Source organism: Natator depressus, chromosome 23, assembly GCF_965152275.1.
Source record: "Natator depressus isolate rNatDep1 chromosome 23, rNatDep2.hap1, whole genome shotgun sequence".
Classification (NCBI taxonomy): Eukaryota; Metazoa; Chordata; order Testudines; family Cheloniidae; genus Natator; species Natator depressus.
In genome coordinates, this window is record NC_134256.1 from 10,952,928 (window position 1) to 10,979,032 (window position 26,105).

Sequence of the window (26,105 nt, forward strand, 5' to 3'; positions counted from 1 at the left end):
CAGGACACGTGGGTGGCTCCAGACGTCATGATGTTCTTCATAACCTTGAGCTAGCACTGCCTCAGCTCCTTCCCCATTGCCTGGCATTGGCCCTCGTCACATCTATCTCTGTCCCTGCGGGGTCACTGCAGCTGGGCTTGCACACGCCCCTCACCCCACAGCCTCAGGGGATTGAGCACCTCCCTCTTGGGCCACACGGCAGGAGACCACGTTGCAGCTGGTCTGTCAGTGCTTGGGAACAGGTGTCAGGGAACAGAACGGACATAGCGGCAAAGAACATGCTGGGTATTTAAAAACTCAGCTTTCCAGCACTTGTGACCCCCGGGCAGTGAAGTCCCAAGGTGTTACCAGCCAGGTCACCGCTGACAGGTCACTGCATTGTGGGACTGCAGCTGGAGGATGTTCAATAGGAGGTGTGGGGCATGTGACAAATGTGGGAGTTGTCTGTACTGTTTTTATAAGTGATCTGTATGACTCTGTACCTGTCACCATGGGATTGACACCTAGTGGGTACCGAAGAGTTAACATGCTGCTCCTGGGGCAGAGCAGGAGACATGAGGTGTGTGTGTCACGTAGCTGTCTAGGGTGGTATGAATGGGTCACTGGGGACTGCCTGAAACTGACCCGTATCAATGGAGGGTCCAGAAAGACAATGGGAACCCCAACACTGAACAATTGACATCCCAGGTGAGCTCAGCAGGGCTCTGCAGAAGGAGAACAGTGGACTGGAAGGTGACAGGGTCTGTGTTAAGAACTGGCCTGACTGAGACACATGAGCTCCCCCGGGGTGGAAAGACAAAGAGAAAGAGCCAAAAAGGACTCTCTGGGTGGAGCCCTGGCACTGGCCAGTCTGACTCTGTCTTAGACTCTGCTTCTCTGTGCTCACCTAACCCATGCATAATCCGGTCGGCTAATGAACCCTGCTCTGTTTTGTCAGTGCTGCCTGGTGTCACTGCAAATGCTGCCTGGGGTGCATTGATCCCTGAAGAGTGTAAAAGTCTCTAGACAGGAGTCTGGCTCCTTTGGACTCACTGAGCAGAGCTCAAGATGTGAAGCAGGAGGGCTAGAGGCAGAGGCAGAGGCTCAGTCTTGGAAGCACTGAGGGCATGCAGCCTACCCTGAAGGAAGAGTGGGACCCCTTGGGGGTCTGCCACATGGAAGGGGTTCCTCCAAGGGGCTGTTCAAAAGCCAGGGAATAGCACAGATCCAACGGATGCATGTCGGGGGCAAACAATCTAAACAGTTTTAAAATGGAGCGTGGTAAGTTTTTGAGTGTGATGGTGTGACAGGGTTACCTGCCTTGGCAGGGGAGTGGACTCAATGACTCTGGAGGTCCCTGCCAATTCTGTGTCCTGTGACTTCTTATTCCAGTACATGTGCATCCACCACTGCCACTCCGCCAGCAGCTCTCCTTTTCCCCTTCTGTACGCTGAACTAAGGCAGCCAGTCTAATTAGGTTCTGAGACCTGAATCCAAACATGAGGAGGCTTTCACTCACTGCCATTGCAATTCCCCTCAGGGTCCCTGGCCCCGTCCTCCCCACCCCTCCCTGCCAGTCCTCCTCCCCCAGTCCCCTCCAGTCTGACTTAGGCAGAGCGGTGGCTCCTTTTTCCCAGCTGCAGATAATCTGTGCAAACACCAAGAGCAGCAGGACCAGGATGCAGCAGAGAATTCAGACTCCGACAGACAGAGCGAGCCCTGGGCCATGGGAGGGAACAGGGTGAGGGGTTTGCACAGGCTCCATGGGGCTGAGAGTGGTGGGGAATGTACAGTACAAAGAGTGAAACCCTGTAACCTGTGGGTGGATGCTGCTCACCTCCCGCCCTGGGGAAAGAAGGGGGCGGCAGTAGAGTGGGATTGAAATGCAAACTAGAGAACATACAGGTTTCAAAGTAGCAGCCGTGTTAGTCTGTATCCACAAAAAGAAAACGAGGACTTGTGGCACCTTAGAGACTAACAAATTTATTTGAGCACATACAGTGATTCCTGCAAACTCCTGGCTGAGCCAGCAGAGGGCATCTCAACTGCAGCTGCAGGCTGGACACAGCTCACCAGTCCTAGCAATCACTGCAGCCTTCTCATGCCTCTGGTATCACATTTTCTTTCTGTTTCTCATCTTCTTCCTGCTTTGAATCTTTGTATTTCTGTCACACACTAAGGCCAAATTCTGCATTTAGACGGCTATGGGGCCAGCATGACTCCATTAACTTCCATGGAGCTACTCCAGATTGACATCAGCATGAATCCAGAGTGCAGTAGGGTGCTCTGTTCACTTTTGCAAACACCTGTTTACGTAACACAAATGCCTGGCAAACACTTTGAAAGAGCAGGTCTCTGTTAAAGATTTCACACTCATGTAAAAAGCTCCCAATCCAGCAAATACAGGGAAATCAAGATCTGGCAATTCCTGATATTTCTAGGGTAAAAAGCCAGAAAAAAAAACCCCTTAATGTAAATAGGTTTCAGAGGGGTAGCCATGTTAGTCTGTATCAGAAAGTTTATGCCCAAATAAATTTGTTAGTCTCTAAGGTGCCACAGGACTCCTCATTGTTTTTCCTTAATGTAAACAAACAAACCTTTCATACACTATTATATGTAGTCAAAGAAAATTTTTTTCTGCAGAATTAAAATACAATTAAAATGAAAAAAAAACTTGCTGAAAATTTCTATGGCAAAAATTAGAATTTTTAGTGAAAATTTGAAACTAAAAGGTTTTGGCTGACATCCCTCCCCCCCCCCCTCAAAAAAAAAGGCGGGGGGGGGGGGGAAGGGGAGAAGATGCAGTGACTCTCAGGAGTTTGCTCTTTGTGTCCCCATTCTTCTTTGTGGGCTGGACTACATCTATTATAATGCATCATGGTCCCTCCTGTTTGAGGATAAGCTATGCAACCTGGCATCACTAACCATGGTGCAGATACTTTTTGCGTAGAATTTCATTTAGTTGAAAATCTAATCTTCTGTTGAAAAACTGTTTTGATGGATAATTTTCAATTAGTCCTATAGCCCATAATGGAACAAAAAAGGGCACGAGCATGAACCCCATTATTTTGACCCTAATCGGCTCAACTTTAATGGTCCTCTGATCCTACAGACATTGAAGTGAATGCGAGTTTTGCTGTTTTACTTCGTTCATTGAATTCAGGCGCAGGTCCAATGTAAGATTATGTTTTGTTTTCCATATTTACAGCATTAAACTTCTAGACGTGGAGTGAACAGAAATATTCACTCATTTGTGTTATACAGTCCCTGTTCCCTAACCCCTTGAGGCTAAGCTGCTCTGCTTACCTGCCAGTTCAGGCTCTGTCTACACTACAAACTAGGGGTATTCCCCAACTTCTGTACACTTACTCATAGCAGCTCCGTGAGAGCTGGCCTGCGTAGTGACAGCAATGTAGTTGTGGTAGAGCAGGCCGCGGCAGCATGGCTTAGCTGTACCGAATACAATCACTTCTGACATCAGAGGGTAGCTTCTTGGCAGCCATAGTTGCTGCTCTTGCAACTGCAGCTATGTTACTATTTATTCTCACGCTGCCTTTCACAGAGTAGTGCGATTATGTGTGTGCGAGTTTGGGAATCGCACCCCTGGCTCGCAGTGTAGACATAGCCGCAGATATAGGGGGCACTTGGGAGAGATTTTTCTTCTAGTTATTTTGTCCCTATGCTGCTACTGGCAGAAAAATGCCGGGGACCACCACCTCATGCGATTTGGTGTAAGTGACGTGTAAATTTGTTTTTCTTTGTCTGGACAGAAACCCTCTCCCCACTCTTAGGGAAGATAATGCCTGTCATTGGGGTGGCTGCAGGCACTGCACATGTCCACACGACTGTGTCCACTTTTGGAGCAGACAGCACAGACAGAAACTTCCGTCGGGTCAGGGAGATCTGTTATTAAATATTTGTTCCCCATGTAGGAACTTTAGATAGTAATCAAATCATCCCTTAAATTTCTCTTTGTTAATCTAAATAGATTAAGCTCCTTCAGTCTATCACTAAAAGGCAGGTTTTCTAATCCTTTTCTCATTCTTGTGGCACTTCTATGACCCCCTCTCCAATTTGTCAACATCCTTCTTGAATTGTGGGGACCAGAATGGGACACAGGATTCCAGCAGTGGTCACACAGTGCCAAATACAGAGGTAAAATATCCTCTCTGCTCCTACTCAAGGTTCTCCTGTTCATGCATCCCAAGATTGCATTAGCTCTTCTGGCCACAGCATCACACTGCGAGCTCATATTCAGCTGATTATCCACTATGACCCCCAAACCTTTTTCAGAGTCGCTTCTTCCCAAGAAAGAGTTCCATGTACTGTATGTATGGGCTGCATTCTTTGTTCCTAAATGGACATATTTGCATTTAGCCATATTAAAACACATATTGTTTTCTTCTGTCCAGCTTATCAAGAGATCCAGATCATTCTCAATCAGTGACATGTCTTCTTCATTATTTTCCACTCCCCTCATTTTTGTGTCATCTGCAAACTTTATCTGCAATGCAATGTTATCTGCAATGCCCAGTGCCTCGCTAGCGGTCTGTGCTGCACAGAACACGGCAGTGGCTCAGTAAGAGACACACTGCTCTCGCAGTCAGACCCCAGTGCCCAGAGCGGTGCTAGGGGGCCTGTTACAGTGAGTAACAGTCACTAATTAGTGTGTATTATGCAAGACGAAAGTCCTTGCCAGGAGCTGTCTGTGGTGGCCAGGGATTGGTGCATAAACAGAGGAAATGGCAAACAATGTCAAGATGGTCAGCAAATGTAACCCATGCCCCCAAAAGCTCTGTTACATCTTTGGCAGTGTCCAACTACCCCATGGCAGTTAATCCAAATAGACTATGCAGAACTCTTTATGGGATGTATGTTTGTTGTTGTTTACAGGAGATGTCCATTCTAAATTGTCAGAAGCATTCTGTGTGGATTTGACTAGTTCAGTGCAGACAGTGGAGGTGTTAGGGTTCTTGATTTCAAGGATGGGAGTCCCTGAACACATTGCAAAAGTGACTTTCCATTCACATCTGAAGAGTACAAAATATTTGTCAAAACAAATAGTATCAAACATGTCACATCAGCTCCTTCCCACCCTGTCAGAAATTGATCTGGGGAAAGGTTTATCCAGGTGATCAAGCAAGTGATTTCTGCCATGGTTCTGGCTAAAGGCAGTTTATAGAAAACTGGAAATCGTCTGTTGGCATATAGGAATACAATCTACGCAATGTTATTGATGAGGTGTGATATAATGCTCACCTGAACTCATTAATGACTGATCTACTGACTGATGTTTGAAAGCAACAGTGTGCTCACATGGCCACAGCCAGTCACAGCCAACTGTATAGTTTTTACTATAGGAGAAAATATCTTAGTAAAAAATTATCAAGATAATTCAAGGACCGCTGAGGTGATTATGACACAGACAGGCCCCTCTGCCTTATCGGGCGGACGTAGCACCAAACACATCATGGAGATTGGAGAAGACACATAGACCAGCTTTTGTGCCCAAGTTCAGCAAGAAGTTTCAGTTTCATAGACTTTAAGGCCAGAAGGACCATTAATCCATCTAAACTGACCTCCTGTACATCACAGGTCTTTAAATTTGACCCAGAGACCTCTGTACTGAGCCAAAAGACTTTAGCTAATCCTTTAGCCTTTCAGTCCTCATGAGAGTAAACTGTTGAGTTCCACGGGCAGAGAAGAGGAGAGATGCCCAAAGACCTCTGCAGTGGCGGGGAATTGATTAGGTGAGATATGTACAGATAATACCGGCAAGAGACCCATGCCACATGCAGCAGAGGAAGGTGAAATCCCCCCAGTCTGACCTGGGGGGGAATTCCTTCTTGACCCCAAATCTGGTGACCCTGAGCATGTGAAAAAGACATACCAACCACGTGTCTAGAAAGAGGACCAGTCCAGTGTCCCATCTGCAGTAGTGGCCAATCTCTGATGCTTGAGAGGAAGAAAAAAACAAGCAAACAAAAAATTTCCCCAATAAAACAAAAATCCAGAACACTCTGACCAATTGTGCACTAGGGAAAAAAATCCTTCCTGACCCCTGCAGGTGATTGTCTGAAGCCTTGAAGCCTGAAATTAGATAATAGTAATTCTCATAATGAGAGCTGCAGTGTTTTGAGTATGTTGAAGGCACTGCAGAGCTTCCTGTTCTCCCCATGACAGAAAGCGATGAATTCCAAGACCAGATGGAACCACGACGACCATGCTACATACAGAGGCTGCAGAATAACTTCTCTCAGAAGCAGGATTACAATGTATATTTTCGGTACATATTTTAGAAAGACTCCAAGCGATGGTGAATCCACCTCCCCAGGAAGCTGTTCCAATGTTTAATCACACCTAGAGCTAGTAAATTGCATCTTATTTGATGGCTGAGTTTCTAGCTTCAACTTCCAGCCATGGGATTGTGGTCTGCAGTTATCAGCAGGGTTGAAAAGCTCCCCACTCTCAGATCTTTTTTCCATGTGTCAGGACCTTGTTTTCACTAACAAGGTCAGCTCCCAGACTGCTGCGCTGGGCATCACAGAATGGGGAAGAGATGGCCAGCCCTCTGTGGAGATAGAGGTGGTTAGGGACTATTTAGAAAAGCTGGACGTGCACAAGTCCATGGGGCCGGACGAGTTACATCCGAGAGTGCTGAAGGAATTGGCGGCTGTGATTGCAGAGCCCTTGGCCATTATCTTTGAAAACTCGTGGCGAACGGGGGAAGTCCCGGATGACTGAAAAAAGGCTAATGTAGTGCCAATCTTTAAAAAAGGGAAGAAGGAGGATCCTGGGAACTACAGGCCGGTCAGCCTCACCTCAGTCCCTGGAAAAATCATGGAGCAGGTCCTCAAAGAATCAATCCTGAAGCACTTACATGAGAGGAAAGTGATCAGGAACAGTCAGCATGGATTCACCAAGGGAAGGTCATGCCTGACTAATCTAATCGCCTTTTATGATGAGATTACTGGTTCTGTGGATGAAGGGAAAGCAGTGGATGTATTGTTTCTTGACTTTAGCAAAGCTTTTGACACTGTCTCCCACAGTATTCTTGTCAGCAAGTTAAAGAAGTATGGGCTGGATGAATGCACTATAAGGTGGGTAGAAAGCTGGCTAGATTGTCGGGCTCAACGGGTAGTGATAAATGGCTCCATGTCTAGTTGGCAGCCGGTGTCAAGTGGAGTGCCCCAGGGGTCGGTCCTGGGGCCGGTTTTGTTCAATATCTTCATAAATGATCTGGAGGATGGTGTGGATTGCACTCTCAGCAAATTTGCGGATGATACTAAACTGGGAGGAGTGGTAGATACGCTGGAGGGGAGGGATAGGATACAGAAGGACCTAGACAAATTGGAGGATTGGGCCAAAAGAAATCTGATGAGGTTCAATAAGGATAAGTGCAGGGTCCTGCACTTAGGATGGAAGAATCCAATGCACCGCTACAGACTAGGGACCGAATGGCTAGGCAGCAGTTCTGCGGAAAAGGACCTAGGGGTGACAGTGGACGAGAAGCTGGATATGAGTCAACAGTGTGCCCTTGTTGCCAAGAAGGCCAATGGCATTTTGGGATGTATAAGTAGGGGCATAGCCAGCAGATCGAGGGATGTGATCGTTCCCCTCTATTCGACACTGGTGAGGCCTCATCTGGAGTACTGTGTCCAGTTTTGGGCCCCACACTACAAGAAGGATGTGGATAAATTGGAGAGAGTCCAGCGAAGGGCAACAAAAATGATTAGGGGTCTAGAGCACATGACTTATGAGGAGAGGCTGAGGGAGCTGGGATTGTTTAGTCTGCAGAAGAGAAGAATGAGGGGGGATTTGATAGCTGCTTTCAACTACCTGAAAGGGGGTTCCAAAGAGGATGGCTCTAGACTGTTCTCAATGGTAGCAGATGACAGAACGAGGAGTAATGGTCTCAAGTTGCAATGGGGGAGGTTTAGATTGGATATTAGGAAAAACTTTTTCACTAAGAGGGTGGTGAAACACTGGAATGCGTTACCTAGGGAGGTGGTAGAATCTCCTTCCTTAGAGGTTTTTAAGGTCAGGCTTGACAAAGCCCTGGCTGGGATGATTTAACTGGGAATTGGTCCTGCTTCGAGCAGGGGGTTGGACTAGATGACCTTCTGGGGTCCCTTCCAACCCTGATATTCTATGATTCTATGATTCTATGACCTAGACATAGTGGCCAAGTCATTTCTCAACCTTCTCTTCGATAAGCAGAATAGGATGAGCTCTTTGAGACTCACATAGTAAGTCTTGTTTTCCTGGATTTTTATGGCCCCCTCCCTTGACCTCTCTCGAGTATTTCCACATCCTTCCTGAAGTATGGGCACCAGAACTGGACACTGCATTCTAGCAGCAGTATTTTCAAGGCTGTGTACCAAGGCAAAATACCTACTTCTGTTTGATATTCCCCTTTATATACATCCATGGGTTCCATTGTCTCTTTCTCTCACAGCATTGCATTGAGAACTCAGGCTGAGGTGGTTACCTATGGCAGTTCTACACCAGTGATCGCCGTTGAAAACAACAAGCCTACAGTACATCACAGACAGTGGCTGGTGATAGCAGATGGGAGCCTCATGGCCCTTTTCCTAATACAAGTGACCCTCAGGCCACAGTGCAGGGAGTTGTTGCAGACACAGCTACTCTAGAAAGTGCAGACTTGTCCCAGATCCTGCTGTGATACCCACGAGATGTTATCCGGAGAGAAGTCATAAACCACCTCTCCGACTTAATGAGCAACATGTTGTATATTACTAATCATAGTTTTGATAGCAATACATTTCTAATTTTTTGTATGGCCTTTCATGCTAAATGAATATGTGGTCTATAGGAATTGGGTAATATCCATGTCTTCTTTTGCTGTCACCACCAGAAACCTGTCAGGACAGCAGTGGACATAGGTAGGTAGGTTTATGGAACCCATCTAAGTCCCTGTGATTTCTGCCTTGTGTAGACAGCAAAGACCCAGCACTAACCTATTCTAAAATTCTAGTCTAGACAAGGCTGTGTGCCTTTAAAATGTGTTAAACCAGTCAAGATAAAGCCTGGGCTTCCCCCTAGGGTCAACCCCTACCAACTAACATGTTAGAATATAAATTGCCCTGTCTGTACTGGGGTTTTAACATGTGTTAGCTAACAGGGTTTAAAAACCGTACACCTTATAGCCTAGTGAAGTCAAAGCTAGAGTGGGGAATTTTTTTGAAAGTAAGTTTGAATTTAATTTTTGTTTGAAACATATATAGATTTTGTACCTCAGTTTTGGTTTTAAAATAGCATGAAACTATAACCTGACCATGAGAATTATATTTTTATTAGAACAATGAAAATAAAAAAGGAAAACTTTACAAAACAAAGGCTTATTCTTCATATTTGCTATAGAAATAATAAAACCACCATATTAAACTTACCCTTTTGATTACAATAGCACCGTACAATAAAGGCATCATCATCTCCCCCTCACCATTTGCCTTTGTTTTCTCTTTAAATTATTCATTAATTCTTATTCCATTTATTTCCTTTTCCACCTAGAAGTTGTTTGGTTTTGGAACATAGTTCTTTTTAAACATGTGTGAGAGTACTAGGTTCCTGTAGGAAATATAAATATTTAAGTGCTGGAAAGGTCACTTTTGCAATGAGTATTAGTTACAAAGTACTTGTTCTTGCCACTGTCTTTGATAACATGTAATGAAAATACAATCAAAATCAAAATAAAAAAGGACACTTTTTCATGGTGTCCTCACTTTATCTGAGTTCCTCTTAGTGCTTTACATTCCCAGCCTCACTCTCAGAGTTTGTGTTATGTTTCCATACACAAAGTGCAACACACGCACTAGCATTGTCAGTGTAAAATGAGCTTTTATTTGAGATTCAGGAAAACAAAGGAAGAAAGAACAAAAATAAGGTCTACAGATGACACAATGTGTGTGTGTGTTTTCTCTTATTGGCTACCACAACTCTCTACAAAACAGCTGCTCAACTCTTAAAACATAAAGACACGAGGTAAAATTTTCAGAAGCACTTAAGAGACTTGGGAGCTGCAGTTCTTGTTTCTCAAGTACCTTAGGAACTAAGGGACAGATTTTAAAAGATATCTAGGCGTCTGGAAATGCAGATAGGCACAATAACAGGCTGGCTGGCCCTTTAAAGGTAGATGGGTTGAGCCATGCCTGCGATGGAGGTACCCTGGAAAGAAGGAGGAGCTGGAAAAAGCAAATCTGTACCTAGACAGATGGGGGTAAGGATCTAGCCTGGGAACAGATAAGGGGGAGGAATCCAGGGAATTTGCCCTGAGGGTCAGTGGCTTGAATGGAACCGGGCCTCCAGGGAGAAAGGCCTGGGAGGCAGCAGTTCGTGGGGGGAGAGCACGGAAGGATTCTCTATTGGGTGGCAGATCTGGTATTTATTGCTTTTGATTTGTGGGACATTTTTGGGTTTGGAATTGGGTTGCTCTGGAAGAGGGGATAAAACTGAGTGTATCTCAGCTGGAGGACTAAGTTACCACACCAGCCCACCAGAGCCCTTGGGAGGTGGCAGGGGGAGTTACTGCAATGCTGGATTTTACTGTGGCAAGGAGGCACCTCCAGCATGGTGAGTCTGTTACAGGCACCTAGTAGGATTTTGAGAAGTGCTATGGGTGCAGAACTCTCACTGAAATCAATGAGTGTCAGGTACCTTTGAAAATCCCATGTACCTGTGTCTTTAGGTGTCTGAATATCTTTTAAAATATGGCCTTTTGTGCCTAGGGCACCTTTTGGAAATGGCTCCTAACTCCCCTAGGGCTATATTCACAAAGTTAGATACTTAACTGACACTTTAGGCATCTAAATCCCAGAATCAGGTCCCACTGGGATTTACAAAAGCCCCCGTTCAGCTGTCCCCAAACCATATAGGTGCCTAAACTCACACAGCACCTACATTTTTGAAGTAAATGTTGCCTCAGTGCCTATGTTCCTGCCTCTGGGCACGTGGACGCCCAAGCCCCAGCGTGATGTACAAATCAGGAAAAGACAGACTTTCCTCCACCTAACTTGCTTGTGGGCCTGATCCAGTGGGTATGCTCTGAGGCCACCTAACTCCACACAAAGTATAAGGGAGAGGAGAAGGAGCCACTCCCTTGTAATTCTTAGCCCAGTGGTTTGGATACTGACTTTGGGTGTGGGAGACACCTGGTTTAAGTCCCCCCTCTGCCTGATAAGAAAAAAGGATTTGAACTGGACTCTACCCCTTGTCAGGTGCGTGCCCTAGTCAGTGGACTATAAGACTTTCTGTTTTCTTTTAATCTTTCCTGTTGAAGCTGTTCCAACTAAATCATTAAGGAGTCATTGGAACAAGATCCTTGGTTTGCCAGGTGAGTGCTCTAACCACCAGGTTAGAGAGTCATTCTCATGCTTGCACTCTCACTGGAACAACTTCAGTAGGAGAGGCTGAGGAGCAAGCCACTGAGAATATCCTGTAGCTCAGTGATAAGGGCATACTTGTTCAAAGCCCTTCTCGTCATCAGGGACTGCGGGAACTGAACTTGGGTCTGCCACATCCCAGGTGAGTACCCTAACCACTAGGCTAACAGTTATGAGGGAAGGCCTCCTCCAGCACAAAGAAGAAATGCCTTAGGTGCCTAATTCCAGGAGAGGATTCTCACCTGAGAATGGCAAGCAGAGCTCAGGCCTCCTTCCAGGCCAGACATAGGTGCGGAACTGCCTGAAGGGGAGGGGGAAGCTTAGCATACAACCCTCAGCTCAGCATCTTCAATTTAAGGTTACCATATTTCAGGTTCCCAAAAAGAGGACACTGAGAGGGGGAAGGGAGAGCCAAAGGGGGGGTACAGTTGTGGGAGCTGGAGGAGGTACCTGTGGCAGGGGTATTTACTGGAGTTGGAGGGCAGTGTTGCTCCCTGTCATGGTGGCAGGGGAGCTGGCACAAGGCCAGGATGCAGCTCCATCCATCAGTCAGCACCTCCCTGTGGGACCCCTTCCCCAGGGCTGGGACTGGGGGCCTGGGTGGGTGGGATCTGGTAGCTGTGGCTTGCTGGGAAATGGACCAATCAGCTGCAGATGCAGGGGAGGGACCAATCAGGAAGTGGACCAATCACTACTCTTTCTGAGCTGCAACGACTGCTCTGCAAAAATCCCGGACATTGCTTGTTATTTGAAAAATCCGCCCAGACACAGGATAAAGGCTCAAAAAAGAGTCAACATCTGGGAAAACCTGGATGTATGGCAACCTTACGCCAATTACCTAATTCAGGAGGCTTCCTGCCTAGTGTGCTGGCTTTTGTTCATTCCTTTCTTAGGTGCTTATCTCATCCCATGCATTGTACAGGGAACCTGGGCACCAAATTCAGGCTTTGTGACTCCCAGTGATTTTCTAGGTACTTAAAAGTTGGGTGTGCTAACACTGAGGGCTGGTCTGCACTCACGCTGTAAGTCAATCTAAGTTACACTACTTCATTTATGTAACTTTGGGGTAAGGTACCATTCAGCATCAGACTCAAGCCAGTAATAAACAGTGTGTGCAGTCCAGATGAGTTACTGTTACTCAGAGTTCTGTAACTGAAGTCGACATAACTTAAGTTGACTTACGGGATGTCTATACCACACTATGTTGACTGGAGACGCTAACTTCCACCTCTCTGGGAAGTGGAGTACAGACGCCGATGGGAGAGTGCTCTCCTATTGACTTAGTGTGTCTTCACCAGACCTGCTAAATCGACACTGCTGCATCGATCGCAGCAGTGCTGATTTAGCCAGTAGTGTAGACATGGCCTAAGAGTCCCAATGTAGAGGCCCACTTTCCCTGTAAAATATGGATGTGCCTTTGTACACTAACATTTGCAGATACAGTTACCACAACTGCAAGTGTAAATTAGCCATTTGCACATACATTTACCTATTTAAGGTGTCTAAGTAACCAAACAAGCATTGGCTCACCTCAACAGCATGTGCAGCAGTGGTCCTTGCACCTTTTCTCCCTCTCTGAAAAATATTGGCCCTATTTACTGAGTATGTAAATAGACCAAAAGTCAGGAAGTGCAAAAGGTAAAGTTCTCTGAGTAACAGTAACTCATCCACACTGCACACACTATTTATTACTGGCCTGAGTCTGATGCCTCTGTTCATGCTGCATGGTACCTTACCCTAGGATTAGTCTCACTGAAGTTAATGGAACTAAGAGGTTACTCCACATGAGTAAGGGTATCAAAATTTGGTCCTATATACAGAGTGCCTCATTCTGCGATCCACTAACACAGGCAGGATCAGAGTGTGTATGTCTGCAATATGTTAATGTTAATGGAAAAAACTTCCCTTCCCTAACTTCCGTGTATTTAAATTCTGAAAGTTAACAGTAGCATTGATGTAGTTCCCTCCAATTACAACATTCTTGTTTGAGTTTTAAAACAGCACTAATTGTAGTTTCCATTTGAGTTCAGGGGGGAGAAAAGTCCTTAAGTGTCTCCATTTCCCCACTTTTTCTTTCAGGCAAAGTTCTTCCCAAGGTGTCAGTGGTTGGGTCTGATTCCCCCATCATATTTCCTGGTCCTGGAATCCCTGGAACAAGTGAGTCAGTGACACAGATCACCTCTGGATTCAAGTTCTGAGCATTCTTCTCTTTATGATTGTCTTTGCCCACTCGGAAAATATCTTTCAGGTGGAATTTTCGACCTCTGGCTTTTGGCTTTTCTTTCCCCCCTTCTGCTTTTGAGTGTGTTTCTAGATGTGTATATTCTTGATCTGTTTTATCTTCTTTCCTCTTTGGGAACTGATTGATGGGCTGGAGCTTTGGAGTATTTTCTCTCACAAGTGACACAGTGCTGATTTCTTTCTCATCCCCATCTCCAGGGGCAGGGGAATCTCCAGAGGCTGGGGATGTTTCTCCTGATGCAGATGAACGTGTATTGTTTCCAGCTCCTTCCCCATCTTTGGGGGCAGGAGACTGTGCAGGGGCTGTGGTGTCTCCCTGACTATTCCCTAATTTCTGCAATAAATCCCAGTCGCTGGGGGGGCAGATGCTGAGGGATTCCCCCTTGTCCCTCCCTGAAGAGTAACCAGGGCTGAGGAATGGGAACAATCTCTGAGAACATTCAACAGGAATCTCCAGGATAAAGGCCATTCCACTGACACTATAAAACGAGAGACTCCCCACTTCTAGATTCAGATACACTCCAACCACTTTTGGCTTCACACCCCAGTCCTGGATCACAGTGTCTGCCTCCCTGGGGTGATACTGCCCCTCAGATCTCCCCAGAACCCAGCACTCCCCCTCAGGGGGTCTCTCCAGCCTCTCCTGTCTCACTGTGTCCCTCACAGACTCACTCAGCACCCCCAGCTCCCAGTCCAGGCTGTCCCCAACCTCCACCTCCCAGTACCACCTGCAAACCTTGCCCTCCCCACCACGATCTCTCCTGGCCACAAACCCCTCCCTCCCCACAGCAAGCAGGGACCCAGAGGGGGCAGCCAGCCCTGGGGATGGGGGGTCATGCTGGACTCTTCTGCCATCTTCAGACACGGTGAGTTCAGGATGTTTGCAATGTGTATCCAGGGTGACAGGAACTGGGACGAGAGAGCAAGATAACCTCATTAGCCACGTGTTGCTCAGGGAAGCCCTGATCCCACAGGTGAGGCACCAGACCAACCCCATTAGCTACAGGTCAGTCAGGGACCCCCCCAATCCCATAGCAGAGGGAACAGAATAGCCCCATTAGCCACAAGTGTGTCAGATCTCAGTATCAGAGGAAATCCTGAGGAGAAAAGGAATAGCTTCTAATATGAAAGCAAATATTTAGGTAACAATTTTCCCTGTTTTACTTGTGATAGGAAACTAGATTCCAGCCTTTGCTGCCTGAATCAAGATAGTGGCATCCCCACATTAGGGATATACTTGAAATATATTCTCTTTATTTTAGTGTATGAAAAACACTAGATCTGGGCTGAAGGAGCTGCACAGTTATAAATAGATCCCACTCATCTGATTAAAAAAGAACATAAATGTACAACTCATATTTGATTGATATACAAATACCGGCTTTTTGACTGTATGAGCCAAATATGTAAGAAAGAAAGAAAGAAAGAGACTCCCTCCAAATGTTAGTATCTGCTATTAGCATAGATCCTGCCTTCATATCCAGACCTTAAGTCTGTCAATTCTTCATTCATTATTGCCATCTCCTGCTCTCCCAAGGTCTGGAAAAATAGCCCTAATAAGGTGACACAGTCTAATTACAGAGTTCAACTCACCCATGTAGCTCCGAGCCCTCCTGAAATCTGCAAAAGAAGTATTACCAAGTTAATGGACCTCAAGACAGTGAGAATTCATATTTGGCCAGTTTTTTCAGTCCTTACTCAGGAAAAGTCCCATTGACTCCAGTGACAATACTTGCAAAGGTGAAGGGCTTCAGAACCAGCATATGATTAGACTAGTACTTTAGCTCTCATACTACACTTTTCATCTGTAGATCTCAAAGTGCTGTATAAAGGAAAGTGAATATTGTTACCGTGTGCCACTGGAGTCTTGGAGGCAGGGGTGAAAGTAATATTAATTTCTAACTGGTACGGGGGCTGGCTCCGGCCCCCAGAAGGAGCGGGGCCTCAGGCAGAAGGGGCGGGGCCTCGGGCAGAAGGGGTGGGGCTGCGGGTCAGCCTCCCCCAGCCAGCCCATCCACGCTGCCTGGCCCCGGCTTCCTGGGGCTCCAGCAGCAATTTAAAAAGGCCCGAGGCTCCGGCCACTGCCGCAGTAGCAGCAGCTGGGAGCCTCGGCCCCTTTTAAATTGCAGACCGCGGGGCAACTGCCCTTTCCCCCCCTTCCTCATCGGTGGCCCGGGGGGGCAAAAGAGGCAATGACATTAAAGCTCTGCCGCGGCAGCGCTTTAACGTGGGTTGCGTACGGGCCGGTACCAGCTTCTTACCAGTATGCGATACTAGCCTATACTGGCTCACTTTCACCCTTGCTTGGAGACAAGACAACCATGGAGCTTGTTGGAATAAATGTGGGGGCAGGGGGCTAAAATCTTTGTGTCTAACAGTAGGAACAACTCTTCAGTAGTGCAAAACAGCTGGACACAAAGGAGACTAACATTGAATAGAACTGACAGGCCATGTGGCCAGGGGGTGAGTGTGGAACAAATGGTGTCTCCTCAGATGGAAACACAGAGGCTGAGGCCTATCAGAAGGCTGTGTGTTTAAGCAGCTGCAGTGAATAAGCAGCAGCAGTTGTGTGTGACCCAGGTGAGGAAGCAGAGGCTGAGGGATAGCGGTTTCTTGGGTACAGGACTAGCTGGAGTGCCGGGCTTGGGATTTTGGAAAAGGCCTTCATGCTCTGTGTTCACACTCCTGTTCAGAGCAACAGCAGGACTTTTGTATATTTCTGTAATTAAATGGCTTACACCAGGCATTACCTAGACTCTGGGTCACTGATCTCTTATGTAGCAGAACCACCCCACAAGGCCCTGAATGTCCACTCAGCCAATGTCATCGTCTGTGTTTCCCAATGGGGAATCTGAAACCCAGAAACCGTGAGTGGCTTCCTAAAAGCCCCTCGGGAAGCTAGAGACAGACTCGTGACTCTCTAAGAGCCCTGTTTCCTGGGTCACTCTGTTGATAGCACTTCAGGACTGAGAGAACATATTGCTTCTGCTCAGAGTAGGATATTTGTCTACGTAAGCCATGCCCACTCAGTATGTCACTCTGTCTCACTCTAGTGCTGGCTAAGCACCTAGAACTTGATAAGCCTGTGACAGGTTTGGTTAAGGAGCTAGGTCGTTAAGCTTGGGCAGCAGAGGCTGTTGCATGAAACTCCAGGATCAAATCCTGGTGCTGCTGACCCCCTGGGCGTCAAAGTTATATATAAAAAGACATGAAGCAAAAAATGTCTTGACTTACCTAGTTCTGTGACTGCTCTGCCTGCAATGGAAAGATCTGGTATTATTTACTTTTATTAGAGCAAAGGGCTGAGTTTACTGGATGATTCCATAAGTGTAGGAAAAATACTAACATAATTCAGTTTTCATACAGCACATATAGAGATTTTTGAACTGAGGGATAGATTGTCCCTGCCCATGGAAAATATCATAGGAGTGGGCAAGGGGCAAAGTCTGATTGAAACACGTTACAGGGCAAAACAAAAGGAAAAGCTATGATAGCTTTATTTATATAGTTAATGTTTCAGTCCTTGCTGTAGCTCATCTCCACTGGCTGCTCAGAGTCTTGGTATCATAGACGTGGTCCAAGGAGAGATGGGTTATTGGTAAGAGCACAGGTGAGGGACCCAGATTTCCAAAATAAATGCAGTTTATTCACTGGGTTTTACAGCTTTATCTGTTATTAAACAAATCATTAGTTTCCCCAAAGTGGCTGGAGCTCAGAAGAGCAACACTGCTTTTTGTTTTCCCATTTGAACCTCTGGAGTCTGACAGTCTCCCCTAAATTCTGCTCCTCTCCAAGGGGAGGAGGAAAGTGACATCTTTCCCTGAATTTTTGGTGGCTGTGCTGGGAGCTGGGCTATTTCCCAGATTATTTTTCTGTTAAGAGAGAGGGACCTTCCTCCACTAGGTGAACTGGGGAGAATCTACGAAGTTTAGACAAATCCCCCGGGGTAATAGTGGTAAAAGCAATGCCTTCAGCTCAGAAAATGTAAAATGTAAAAAATGTATGTTAGCAACAAGAAGAAGGTCAAGGAAAGTGTGGGCCTCTTACTGAATGGGGAAGGCAACCTAGTGACAGAGGATGTGGAAAAAGCTAATGTACTCAATGCTTTTGAGTCAGCATGGATTCACCAAGGGCAAGTCATACCTGACTAACCTGTTTGCCTTCTATGATGAGATAATTGGCTCTGTCGATGAGGGGAAAGCAGTGGATGTGTTATTCCTTGACTTTAGCAAAGCTTTTGATACGGTCTCCCACAGTATTCTTGCCAGCAAGTTAAAGAAGTATGGGCTGGATGAATGGACTGTAAGGTGGATAGAAAGCTGGCTAGATCGTTGGGCTCAACGGGCAGTGATCAATGGCTCCATGTCTAGTTGGCAGCTGTTATCAAGTGGAGTGCCCCAAGGATCGGTCCTGGGGCCAGTTTTATTCAATATATTCATTAATGATCTGGAGGATGGCGTGGATTGCACCCTCAGCAAGTTTGCAGATGATACTAAACTGGGAGGAGTGGAAGATATGCTGAAGGGTAGGGATAGGATACAGAGGGATTGGGCCAAAAGAAATCTGAAGAGGTTCAACAAGGACAAGTGCAGAGTCCTGCACTTAGGATGGAAGAATCACATGCACTGCTACAGACCAGGGACCGAGTGGCTAGGCAGAAAAGGACCTAGGGGTTACAGTGGACGAGAAGCTGGATATGAGTCAACAGTGTGCCCTTGTTGCCAAGAAGGCTAATGGCATTTTGGGCCGTATAAGTAGCATTGCCAGCAGATCGAGGGACGTGATCATTCCCCTCTATTCGACATTGGTGAGGCCTCATCTGGAGTACTGTGTCCCGTTTTGGGCCCCACACTACAAGAAGGATGTGGACAAATTGGAGACAGTCCAGCAGAGGGCAACAAAAATGATTAGGGGACTGGAACACATGACTTATGAGAAGAGGCTGAGGGGACTGGGATTATTTAGTCTGCAGAAGAGAAGAACGAGGGGGGATTTGATAGCTGCTTTCAACTACCTGAAAGGGGGTTCCAAAGAGGATGGATCTAGACTGTTCTCAGTGGTAGCAGATGACAGAACAAGGAGTAATGGTCTCAAGTTGCAGTGGGGGAGGTTTAGGTTGGATATTAGGAAAAACTTTTTCACTAGGAGGGTGGTGAAACACTGGAATGCGTTACCCAGGGAGGTGGTGGAATCTCCTTCCTTAGAAGTTTTTAAGGTCAGGCTTGACAAAGCCCTGGCTGGGATGAGTTAGTTGGGGATTGGTCCTGCTTTGAGCAGGGGGTTGGACTAGATGACCTCCTGAAGTCCCTTCCAACCCTGATATTCTATGATTCTGTGATTCTAAGTTGCTGCAGGGCTAAGGGCAATGAGGAGAAAGGCTTCTCCAGGGTGGGAGGCTGCTCTTCTCCCCACAGGGGAAGCTATCTACCTGATTGCCTGTTTATGGGAAAGAGTGGTACCAAGGACCAATAACAAGGCCCCCTTTCTCCCCCACCAGTGAGGGAGTAGGGAAAGGCATTCTCCTTTGTATTGTGTTGCGAATTTCTTTTGTTTGGTGGAGGAGCACTCCTTGGGCCTTCCCTGAGGCCTACCTGGAAGATAGTGAGAAATAACCCCCCCCAAAAAATCCCTGTGGAGTGGGGCTGATTTATTCCAGCCACCTCTCCCACAACTACCAGAGGGTATGCGCTCAGTCCGGTGAGGTGAAGGAGGTGCCTTGCCACAACAGTGAATATAATCTTTAAACATAGCTTGATGTTGAGGGGTTACTAAACCAAGTCTGAAGAAACTCAGTTCAGTAGGTTTAATGTTATGATTATTTACAATCACCAAGCTGAAACTTTTCTATTAGTTTTTAGATCAAACATGGAGAGTAAGGATATCCCCTAGAAGATAGACTGTTAGCAAGCATACTGAATAAACTTATCTGTTGATACTATGTATTACTCACTGTTTCATATAATATCCCTAGAATTCCTTTATATACCGGTGTTTCCAAATTATCCATAATTCAGTCTACATTGTACAATTACAGCTGCTTATTTATTCTGTACCATAAAATGAGCCCTACCAAGTCGTTCCTTCAGCTCCTGACACTCTGTAAAAAGGAAAACGAAAAAAAAATTGATTACCAATTTAATATTTTAAAACAGAAATTTCAGCTCATGCTGAGAAATACATACACTGTGAATCTGTGGATAGAAAAAGGGAAGACTAATGTTCTCTGTAAATGTGGTAAACAATGAATTTTTACATCTAAGTGCTGGTCTATGCTACAGAGTTAGGTCGATCCTGCTATGTCACTCAGGTATATGAAAAATTCACATCCCTGACAGACAGAGTTAAGCTGACTTAAGCCTCAGTGTAGACAGCACTAGGCTGACAGAAGCATTCTTCCATTGACCTAGCTGCTGCCTTTTGGAGAGGCGGATTTACTACAGCAGTGGAAGAATCCATTCCGCTGCTGTAGCATTTCTAGTGTAGATGTAGCTTTATATGGGGCAGATCTGCACTGGAGGGATTTGCTGGTATAGCAATATCAATGAGGAGAGTGATATGTTTGCATTATTAAGACAGCAAAAGTCCCAGTTATTATAGCAAAAAAAATGTAGCTTATACTGGTTCAGCAAGTAAAATAAGTTATACCGGCAAAAGCACTTTTTTGCCAATATAACTGCATCTACACTAACATAGCTATCCCATAAAAATATCAGACACCTAGCCACCAGATTGCTATACTGGCAAAATTTTTTCTAATGCAGATAAGGCCATGACCTGTTTACATTTAAAAGTTTGAACACTGCCTAATTCTTTCACTTAGGGAATTGTTTGTTTCCTCCCCCCCTCCCCCCACCGCCCACCAAAGTGGAATGTATTTGTAGCGCTGACTTCCCAGATGAACTAGTCTGTGATAGGAAAGGCAAAGTGGATTTAGTTGAAAAGAAAGATTTTCAATTAATCTCTGATAGTGTGGAGGAGATTTTAAGAGACTACAGTTAAAACACAGTAGTAATAATAATAATAATGAATAGTGTTAGATGTTTGGTCTCCCCTGTCATGTGCTTTTCTTTGCTCTTCCAAACTGCAGGTGGCTTTTTACACTAATGATACTTATCTATGTGAAATCAACCCAGTGGAGAGGGCCCACATAATGCCTATACACCACTTAAGTCACTTAAGTTCCACTTAAGTCCTATTTTGAGTGTCATGTAGGTCTTGCGTTGGCTCTCCGCATAGGAGGGAACGAACTTCACCCGTCTGGCTTTATAAACAAATCCTCACAAAACTCCTTGGAAGCAGATGAGTAGTATTATCGCTATTTAGAGATCATAGAATATCAGGGTTGGAAGGGACCTCAGGAGGTCATCTAGTCCAACCCCCTGCTCGAAGCAGGACCAATTCCAACTAAATCATCCCAGCCAGGGCTTTGTCAAGCCTGACCTTAAAAACTTCTAAGGAAGGAGATTCCACCACCTCCCTAGGTAACGCATTCCAGTGTTTCAGCACCCTCCTAGTGAAAAAGTTTTTCCTAATATCCAACCTAAATCTCCCCCACTGCAACTTGAGACCATTACTCCTTGTTCTGTCATCTGTTACCATTGAGAACAGTCTAGATCCATCCTCTTTGGAACCCCCTTTCAGGTAGTTGAAAACAGCTATCAAATCCCCCCTCATTCTTCTCTTCCGCAGACTAAACATCCCCAGTTCCCTCAGCCTCTCCTCATAAGTCATGTGTTCCAGTCCCCTAATCATTTTTGTTGCCCTCCGCTGGACTCTTTCCAATTTTGCCACATCCTTCTTGTAGTGTGGAGCCCAAAACTGGACACAGTACTCCAGATGAGGCCTCACCAATGTCGAATGGAGGGGAACAATCATGTCCCTCGATCTACTGGCAATGCCCCTACATATACATCCCAAAATGCCATTGGCCTTCTTGGCAACAAGGGCACACTGTTGACTCATATCGAGCTTCTCGTCCACTGTAACCCCTAGGTCCTTTTCTGCAGATCTGCTGCCGAGCCATTCGGTCCCTAGTCTGTAGCGGTGCATGGGATTCTTCCGTCCTAAGTGCAGGACTCTGCACTTGTCCTTGTTGAAACTTATCAGATTTCTTTTGGCCCAATCCTCTAATTTGTCTAGGGCCCTCTGTATCCTATCCCTACCCTCCAGTGTATCTACCGCTCCTCCCAGTTTAGTGTCAAGATGGGGGATGGGGAGATGGGGAAGCTGAGGCAGGAAGGGTAAGTGACTTGTGTAAGGTCACACAGGAAGTTAATAGGAGAGGCAGGATTACAGCCCTGGCTCTCCCGGCATCTACTCCAGAGCCCCATGTGCTATGTTGCCCTGTCTGTGATACATGTCACAGTATTTATGTCTCACAGTTTCTAATTAATCATAGTATGAAAATCCATATCTGACATTTTCGGCCCTGACAGTAATTTTTACTGTACCTGATTCCAATGCCTTCCTCTCAGTGTCTGTATGGGAGAGAATGACATGTTAATATACAGGTTTCAGAGTAACAGCCGTGTTAGTCTGTATTCGCAAAAAGAAAAGGAGTACTTGTGGCACCTTAGAGACTAACCAATTTATTTGAGCATAAGCTTTCGTGAGCTACAGCTCACTTCATCGGATGCATACTGTGGAAACTGCAGAAGACATTATATACACAGAGACCATGAAACAATACCTCCTCCCACCCCACTCTCCTGCTGGTAATAGCTTATCTAAAGTGATCACTCTCCTTAGAGTGATCTGTCCTTAGAGTTGGGCCCACTAAGGAAACACAAATTGTAAACAGGGGTGCTGTGGCCTGAGGACTTTGTCTGTGAGTGGGAGAATCACGGGAGTCCACCCTGAGAGGAGTGAAGGCACCAGGCCTGTCATTTGAAAAGGTAAAGCCAAGAGAGCTTCTAGAGCAGTGATCTCAAACTCAGATTACCACGAGGGCCATATGAGGACTAGTTCATTGGTCTGAGGGCTGCATCACTGACACACCCCTCCCCGCTGACTCTGGCCCCATCCCCACTCCACCCCTTCCATGAGGTCCCACCTCTTCCCACCCCTTCCACGCCCCTATTCCAACCCCTTCCCCAAATCCTCACCCCAGCCCTGCCTCTTCTCCCCCTCCTCCCCAGAGCACATGGCTCCCTGCTCCTCCCCACCCCCTCCTGGAAAGAACTAAGCGCCGCCAAACAGCTGTTTGGTGGCAGGAAGCACCTGGAGGTAGGCAGAGGAGCGGGGACATGGCGTGCTGGGAGGGTGGTGGGGGAGGGGAGCTTGGAGGCTGCAGAAAATAACTGGGGCGGGGGGGGGGCACGGGGAGCTTGGCGGGCTGCAGCAAATAGCTCCGCAGGCCGCGTGTTTGAGACCCCTGTTCTAGAGCAAGGGCAGGCAAACATTTTGGCCTGAGGGCCACATCAGGTTTCCGAAACATCCAGGTGTGGCCCAGCCCCCGCCCCTTATCCGACCCCCCCCTCCGCTTCTCACCCCCTGATGGCCCCCCTGGGACTCCTGCCCCATCCAACCACCTCTGTTCCCTGTCCCTTAACAGCCCCCCCGGGACCCCTGCCCCATCCAACCACCCCTTCTCCCTGTCCCCTGACCGCCCCCCGCCGCCCCATTCAACCCCCCCTCTCCTTCCTGACTGCCCAGGACCCCTGCCCTCATTCAACCCCCCTGTTCCCCACCCTCTGGCCGCCCCAACCCCTATCCATACACCCGCCCCCTGAACACCACCCCGAACTCCCCTGCCCTCTATCCAACCCCCCTGCTCCCTGCCCCCTTACCTCACTGCCTGGACCACCTGGTGCTGGAGCCAGCCACGCCACCGCGCAGCACAGAGCACCGGGTCAGGCAAGACCTCGCAGCCCTGCTGCCCAGAGCAGTGCACCTGCGGCACTGTGAGCTGAGGCTGTGGGGGAGGGGGAACAGCAGGGCAGGTGCCGAGGGCTAGCATCCCGGGCCAGGAGTTCAGGGGCTGGGCAGGACAGTCCCATGGGCCGGAAGTGGCCCGCGGGCCTTAGTTTGCCCATCTCTGTTCTAGAGGGACCAGAGGAGCAGCTAACCTGTAACTGTGGCATCCTTGTCTCTTTCAGTCCATTTAAATCTATCTCAAGCTTCCTGCTTCCAAACTATACCCCTCATTTTGGCTCTTTGTTCCACATTTAGGGCTAAACCCTGGGCCGATGGTGGGAAAAGCTGAGCTCTGTGGCCTAGCCTGACCCTGTGGCTAGGGAGCACAGCTGGATCCTGAAGGGTAATAATAATAATACCTAGCTCTTATCTAGTGTGTTTCATCTTTTGATCCCAAATCACTTTACAAGGGAGGGGAGTGTCATTGTCCCGATTTTACACTTGGGGAAACTGAGGCACCGAGCAGCGCTGTGACGTGCCCAAGGTCAGTCATTAAACCAGTGGCACAGATAAGAACAGAATTGCAGTTGCTCATGTCTTACACCACACTGCACCAGACTGCCTCAGGGGAAGCAGCGATTATTATGTACTGACTGTGGGTGACATTCTCGCTCATTGAGGTCAGTGTCAAAAGTACCACCAAACTCAATGGGGCCAAGATTACACCATATATGTCCACTGAACTATGTCCCTTTCCCAGGGGTGGGATTCATTATCCTGCCCCTTTGTACCTCTGGGGATACTGCTCAAGGACCCAGAGCATGCTCACACCTCTCTGATTTCATATTTGGGGTGGTGCACTACGGCAAATAAAGCTTTACAGGATCGGCCCCTGAAATAGATTTAACAAAGCAAGGTGTGAAAATAGGTGGGGATACGGAAAGAGGAGGAAATACCATTTAAAGAGTGTGAGATGAGCTTATTTTACACATGCTCCTTGAGATCAGTGCAATGACTGACATGCTGTCTTCTGGCTTAGTGACATTTATTTGATGCCGTAAGACATTTAAGGTAAGCTGTCAGGCTGTACAGATCTTACCCTATAACATGTAATCAGCAAGGGAGACAGATTTCTCAAGAAGAAATAGTCATTAGATTCCACTGATGAGCGAAATAGATATTAAAAATAAATTATCTTGTTTAATAACTTTATTAAATGTTTTAAGTTATGATAGGAGAGCAAGTGTCATACATGTAAAAATCATGCAAGAAAAATTCATTACAGTTAAAACAGAGATGTCAAAACTGAGTATAAACACATCGAGGATAACTTAAGAAAGAGAAATACATTACCCATTAGGAATAAAGTCTCTTCTTTTGATGTTTTTTTCTTAGACCTCTTCTGCTTGACTATAAGATTAAGAATCAAAGTTTTTGGTGTGCTGAGTAAATTGTAGTGGTGCCAAAGAGATACAATAAAACAAATATTCACCAAAGTGCTTGTGTTATTCAAGTAGAAAATACGATTAGTACAGTGCACATTTGATATACTATTTATGGTTGCAGAAGGAAGAATTTAAATACAGAGGAAGCTGAAGGGTTAAAGAGAAGGGAAGGAACAAGAAACATAAAATGCTTCATGAACAATTTGAGACTTGTGGAAATAGGCATCACTTATGTATATTCTAATTTTATTGAACCAGTGTGAGAAATAGAAGTGGGGGAGGGGGCACGAGGCCCCACCCCTGTCGCCCCACCTCCGTTCCTCCTCTTTCCCCTGAGGCCCTGACCCCTGGCCAGGCTGGAGCCAGAGCTGGACCATGGTAAGAGCCGCGCAAGGAACCCAGGCCACTGTGGAGAGCCCCGGACCCTCCACTTACCCTGGATGGGGAACTAGGGGGCCCAAGAGCAGTCCCTGGCCTGTGTCTGCACCCACCAGGGCACACCAGCTAGGGCAGATGGAGGTTTCTGGGGCTCCCCACAGCAGCCTGGTTCTGGCTTCTGCTCTGGATAGGGGACAGGGACTCATGGTGGGGGAAGAGGAGGAGCAGAGGTGTAGCCACTGAGAGGGGCCGGCACTGGGAAGACCCTGGCACTGCAGACAGGGACTGTGAAGTGCAGCCCTTGTCTGCGCTGCCCCGTGCCTGCTCAAGGCTTGCAGTTTGGGGAGGCAACAGTGCCCCCTGCCCCCCAAACTATGCTCATGTTAAAAAGTGGATGGACTTGGCTGTTAAAAAATGTATGCTGTATTTCCAGTCTGAAATTGTGTATCTTGAACATCCAGTTGTTCAGTTTTGTTGTGCCTTTATCTGCTAGACTGAAGAGCCTGTTATCAAATATTTGTTCCCCACGTAAGTTATAAAATGTGTGATCACGTCACCGCTTCACCTTCTCTTTGGTAAACTAAACAGGTTGAGCTCCTGGAGTCTATCAATCTATAGAATATTTTCTAATCCTCTAATTATTCTTGTGGCACTTCCAACATTGTTTCCAGTTTACCAACATCCTTCTTGAACTGAGGGCACCAGAACTGAACACAGTGTAGGATTCCAGCAGCACTCGCACCAGTTCCAAAAATATAGGTAAAATAACTTCCTACTCCTATTCAAAATACTAGAACAGAGCATT

The 26,105-nt window shown here is 46.7% G+C and overlaps 1 protein-coding gene across 1 annotated transcript in view; it reads right to left on the reverse strand.

Moving 5' to 3' along the window:
• Positions 1 to 13,080: 13,080 nt before the first annotated feature.
• LOC141976326 (butyrophilin-like protein 9) overlaps positions 13,081 to 26,105 on the reverse strand; it is a 30,074-nt gene continuing 17,049 nt past the window's right edge. The window contains exons 6-11 of the mRNA XM_074937261.1: positions 24,831 to 24,887; positions 22,073 to 22,099; positions 19,693 to 19,719; positions 16,857 to 16,877; positions 15,216 to 15,242; positions 13,081 to 14,531 (exon numbers count right to left, since the gene is read on the reverse strand). Coding sequence (XP_074793362.1) covers positions 13,408 to 14,531; positions 15,216 to 15,242; positions 16,857 to 16,877; positions 19,693 to 19,719; positions 22,073 to 22,099; positions 24,831 to 24,887 — 1,283 coding nt within the window. The 3' untranslated portion in view covers positions 13,081 to 13,407. The remainder of the gene's footprint in view (positions 14,532 to 15,215; positions 15,243 to 16,856; positions 16,878 to 19,692; positions 19,720 to 22,072; positions 22,100 to 24,830; positions 24,888 to 26,105) is intronic.